The sequence below is a fragment of the Ixodes scapularis genome, unplaced genomic scaffold (genome assembly GCF_016920785.2).
Source record: "Ixodes scapularis isolate PalLabHiFi unplaced genomic scaffold, ASM1692078v2 PGA_scaffold5__190_contigs__length_132052651, whole genome shotgun sequence".
Classification (NCBI taxonomy): domain Eukaryota; kingdom Metazoa; phylum Arthropoda; class Arachnida; order Ixodida; family Ixodidae; genus Ixodes; species Ixodes scapularis.
In genome coordinates, this window is record NW_024609880.1 from 9,335,840 (window position 1) to 9,341,238 (window position 5,399).

The window sequence follows — 5,399 nt, forward strand, 5'->3', positions numbered from 1 at the left end:
AAACGTCTGTGTCGTTCTGCTTGTTTGTTTGTTTTCTTGAAATTGAAAGACCGCTTTTAGCCGGGACCAGGGGCACTTGGCATCAGTTGATTTATAGATATTCATGTCATGGGCTTTCCTGGTGGTCTCTTCTGTTTCGGGTAGTGAGATGGAGAAGCACTAACGCGTTCGATCTGGTTAGGAAGTGGCGGAGAAAAGATCGCAACAGCCGTTTGGAATTCTACACGCAGTGGTCGTTTATACCTTGATCAGTGCTTATTTTATCGGAGGATTGTTGCCGCAACATTGCTCTCCAAGTTTTCAAGGGAAGCTTTATGTTTAATGAAAGACTCTGCGCACTCAGTAGAAAACGATTCTACTGACGAGTGGAGTGGCATAACCTCTTCGCTACCGGTGTACACATTCGTGAACATCCACATTTATGCGCTGTACCTCAAGGAGGGATGTTTGGCGGAATTCAAATTTGGCGCGTTTAGAAGAGGTGGTTGTAGTTGCCACCATACCCAAGAGGCGGCGCCACCTGTCCAGTCAAAGCGCCTTCAGGAAAAGTTGAAATGGCGGCATCCAGCTCTAGAGTCGGACAGCGACCACGAGGTAAGTTTTGACAATTATTGTACCTTTTTTCTCACTCCTTGGGAAAAGAGTCATTTGGTAATGAAGTTTATAACTCCCGAAGACGACATGAATTATTTCTAGGCCAAAAAGCACAACGGTTGATTTCAAGCGCATCTTTTTACAATGTGTCACATTTGTGGACAAAGGTTGTGAACATCGCCGCTTCTCTTTCTGGCTTGTTCTCAGCAGCCAGATTCCTGACCGATGATGAGATCGCTGCCATGTTGGAAGAGAGCGACGCGGACCTTTCAGAGTCTGATGATGATGATGATCGTGCTTTGCCGTCATCGGCAAGTGGTCATGACACATCCGAAGATGAAGATGAACCTGAACCGGACACCGCCAACCGGCCCAAAAAGCAGAAAAAAAGCTCCTGGAAGCCAGGAACGTGAGTTCTTGCACTTTGTTGCACTAAATTTTCTCGCACGTCTATTCATAGCATCTTTCTTTCAAAATATTTCTAGTTTGACGTATGGTTAACCTACATAATATCTGATTTTCCAGATTCACAAACCCTGACATGACAGACAGTCACGGTCAAGCAGACGTCGGTTTTCGGGAGCTTCTGTCCCCACATCAGTATTTCGCCAAATATTTTCCAATGGATTTTTGGAGGGAACTCGCTGAACAAACAAATTTGTATTCTGTTCAGAAACGAAATCACCGGTCAGTGAGAACAGACGTAGTTGAGGTGAGGAAGCTCGCTGGCATACACCTACTGATGGGAATTATGAACCTTCCTCAAGTCCAGCTGTACTGGTCACGAGCAACACGCACACCTTTTGTTGCTGACCACATGACCCGAAACAGATTCTATGAGCTGCGCAATAACCTGCACTTTGTGGACATCTCCGCAGTTACAGCACAACAGAAAGAAGACAGGTTACGCCTTGTGCGGCCAATCGTTAGCAGCTTTCAAAGTGCTTGCCGCTCATTGCCGCGCACAAAAGAATGCTCAATCGATGAGCAGATCATCCCATTTTCGGGAAGGTGTGCATTTAGGCAATACCTTCCTTCTAAGCCAAATCCACTTGGTCTGAAGAATTTTGTCTTGGCTTCCCCCGACGGCCTTGTTTTAGACTTCCTGGTTTACACCGGCAAAAATACAGTGACTCCTGAAGACATGAAGTTGTATGGCCTGGGTGGCGCAGTCGTGAAGCACCTTTCAACAACCGTAAGCGACCAGAAGGCGCACCTGTTCACTGACAGGTTTTTCACAGGACTGTCAATTGTGGACTACCTAACTGAGAAGCAAATGTTTTTGACTGGCACTGTGAACGCTAACCGCACACAAGGAGCAGTCGGAAATTTGCCGAGTGACAGGTCAATGAACCGTGGTGAAAGTGCTTGCCTCGTACGCGAGGACGGAAAAGTCTGTCTTGTGAAATGGAAAGATAACAAAGGAGTTCTTTTCTTGTCGAGCGCAGTTGGGTGTGACCCAATTGGTATGTGCAAGCGGTGGTCCAAGGAAGAAAAAAAAAAAATTACTGTTCCTCAGCCAGCTATTGTCTCACTTTACAACAGGTGCATGGGCGGTGTGGACTTGGCTGACAGGTATGTGGCGTACTACAGAATTAAGATCAAAACAAGAAAATGGACCATTCGATTCTTCACGCACTTCCTTGACCTTGCCGTGTCCAACGCCTGGATTGAGTACCGGCGGGACGCCCAAGAACTGGACATTCCGAAGAAAGAAATCCTTCCCTTACTTCAATTCAAGCAAGATATTGCAGAAACATTGATCAAGGCGAATTCTACAGAAAACAGCAGGACTGAAAGAGCAAGCAACGAGCCCACAATCAACAGAACAAGGCCTGTGCAACTCCCTAACAACGATACCCGCAGCGACCACTTCGATCACTTCCCAGAATATTGCCAGCTCGAAAATGCAATGCGGTGCAGGAAAAAAAACTGCAAAGGAAGAACAAGGGTGAGGTGCATGAAATGCAATATTTTTCTGTGCCTTCAGAAGCAAAACTGCTTCGCCGAGTTTCATAACGCTAGGCACTGATTCCGACATTCGTGGTCGGCCCGTCCATCGTGAACACAACTTATGTCCACGTTTGTGTACATACTTGTTTCAGCTAAAATAAATCAAATTTCTTGACTATTTTTTTTCTATGCATTGTTAAGAGGACGCTTAATAAAAATAGCAAAAAAAATCGGTTGTTTTCAATTGCTTCTTAGGTCGGTAGTGAAGAGGATAAGAAAACATCTACAAAGCTCATTGCAAGGTACGACTTATATTATTATTGACTTCAGATTTGGACGATTTTTATTGCGTCCGTCCGATTTCGGCCCATCAAAGAAATCTAAAATTAGAATTGACCGATTGTAAACTGGCTCCATTATTTTATATACAAGAAATCTGGAAGCGTGCTGTTTTGTTCGTGTACACCTTATGGTGGTCGCGCTTATTTTAAAGTTCTTGATGGATCAGGTATCTCCTATGTTAAAACTTTGAAAAACAAGTCACCTGTAATTTTGCCAAAGAAGGGACTATAAATTATTTATCATATAGTGAATTTACTCAAATACTGCGTTAAATTATGATCTTGTTCAAGGGGCCATTTATGGTAAAAATTGAAATACAAAGAACCAAACATGTTAATATTGATTATTAAGAAAATCTTAGTTTCTCAAAATAATCATATTCACTACCGTAAACAACAGAATGCCTTATAAAAAATGTATGCTAAATTAAAGGCATATAAAAAAAAGGTTCCTTTTGATGTTATTTAGTGTATTTTTTGTAAAGTAACGACGAAGTAATGGCGTTACTTTAGCGAAGTAACTATAACAAGTTACTCTTTTAATTTTGTAACTGTAACTGTAACAGAGTTACTTTTTTGCCCAAGTAACTGTAACTCTGTTACATTTTAGCAGTAACGTGCCATGACTACATTATATTGTTCTTCTTGCGTATTTTAAGTCAGTAAACTTATTTTTCAGTACCTCCAAGCACCGGCACAGCATGTGGTGGTGGTACGAAGATGTATGCTTGTTTCGCCGGTGTGTGGACAGCGAAATCTCTGTATACAAGAAACGTCTCCATGAAGCTACTTATCACTAGCGTATTTAGATTGGCTCACCAAGAACGAAGGTGTCAAGGAGAAATTGCTCATATCACGGACCAAAATGGCGACCATAAGGGAAGCTTGGCACTACTTTCCCAGGATCCAGTGACTTTAGGTGGGACGCCACTTGAATGTGGGCGTAAACTGCCGTCGGATGACATTTGAACGCTCCGCAAGAGCGCTTTCGGACGGCACTCTAGACACTGCATATAAAGTTGTACCGGTTTATGCGCCGTGTGCTGGATTAATGCGACGGGAAGGTGTACAGATTTATGCCACGTTGAAGTACACAGCTAACATTATTCGGAAGTCATCCGCGACTCACAAAAAAATAAATACAATTAAATACAAATAAAAAATAAAATGCTGACAAAAAAAAAAGCAAATGCAGAGGCAAAGGAACAAAAGGGGAGACAAGCACGAGTAAGTTTCGAAAGTGATATTGTTTTTTCCGCGTGATGTGCATCTTCTTCACGACCGTAATACATGGATGGTGATTCGAGCTTGTCTCGTTGACAAAACACAGCAGTGAAAATGAAACTTTGCAGTGGTGTCAAGCTCATTGGAGTGTGAGGGCCAGATTGTCAACAGTGGAAAGGTCGAGGGCCAACGTAAGATGTGGGTGAAAGATATTAAAGGGCAACTCCGCTTAATTTCAAAAATTTTGAGATAGTGGCCGATTTTGCTTTTTGAAGCACTCAAAAACAATCCCCAATCCTTTGTTTCACGAAAAATAAAATATTTTTCGTGTAATTTTACTCTAGCTATGATCACAAACCGAAACCGAAACGGTGGCAAAGCCGGACAACATTGTATATTCGGCATCACTAAGCATGTACACCCACGTGATATACAAGGGGAAGAAGAAGCTCCCCTCTTTTCAGGATCCTCCTTTGTGCCTCCTGGATTAGCACAGGCGTCGCTATTCTCCTCCCAGAAGATTATAGAAGATTAACCTGTCACTCAAAATTCTTACAAAAGCAGCTTCCCTCTCCTCCTTTTACTTGGTGTTCAGAAGTATGCGATGTAACACAAGCCGCGCTCAACGAGGCGATCGGCTTATCAGTAGTATCAATAGTCGAGCGCCGGGCCGGCCGAGCGCGTCACTCACGTCTTTCATGGCGCTGGCGCCACCCGTGCTCTCCCCGGGAAAGAAAAAAAAATTGAAAACAAAACAAAAAAAAAAGCTGTACATGTTTGATGACGTCGCGGACGTGCCGGGAGAAGGAATTTGGAGGAAGCGGAAATGCAGCCGGTCAGTGTTGTCTGGCCCGCACGTCTCATCCAAAACCAGCGGATTCGTGCTTGTCAAACTTTGACAGCGATTTTAATGAACTTCTAGGCGGAATTCCGTCGTAATATTTGCCATGGGGGTTTTGTAGATGATAACAAAGAGAACTGTATAGTTTTGCACTACTGGAAAAGAAGCGGAGTTGTCCTTTAAAGAGAAGAGACCCTGCGTTCCGTTTGGATTTAAATTTGGACCAAAGACGTTACATATCGCACGCTTTTGGCACCACGGGTCGCCCTCATAGGTGCAGGAGGTTTCCGTGCCGTTCGCTTAAAATATGACGCACTGATATTTAGCTACTCTTTCCGTGCCCGCTGGCTTGCCCGAACCGCAAGAGACGTGGAAACCACAAAAAAGGTAGATGCCTATATACGATTGCAGGGCCCCTTTTAACTAGGGTGACCACCTTCCAGCTA

The 5,399-nt window shown here is 43.7% G+C and overlaps 1 protein-coding gene across 1 annotated transcript; it reads left to right on the forward strand.

Moving 5' to 3' along the window:
- Nucleotides 1–554: 554 nt before the first annotated feature.
- On the forward strand, nucleotides 555–2,626 carry LOC121838038 (piggyBac transposable element-derived protein 3-like). The gene is made up of 3 exons (XM_042294018.1): nucleotides 555–594; nucleotides 802–1,003; nucleotides 1,120–2,626. The coding sequence occupies exons 1-3, from the start codon at nucleotides 555–557 to the stop codon at nucleotides 2,624–2,626; spliced, it is 1,749 nt and encodes a 582-aa protein (XP_042149952.1).
- Nucleotides 2,627–5,399: the final 2,773 nt, after the last annotated feature.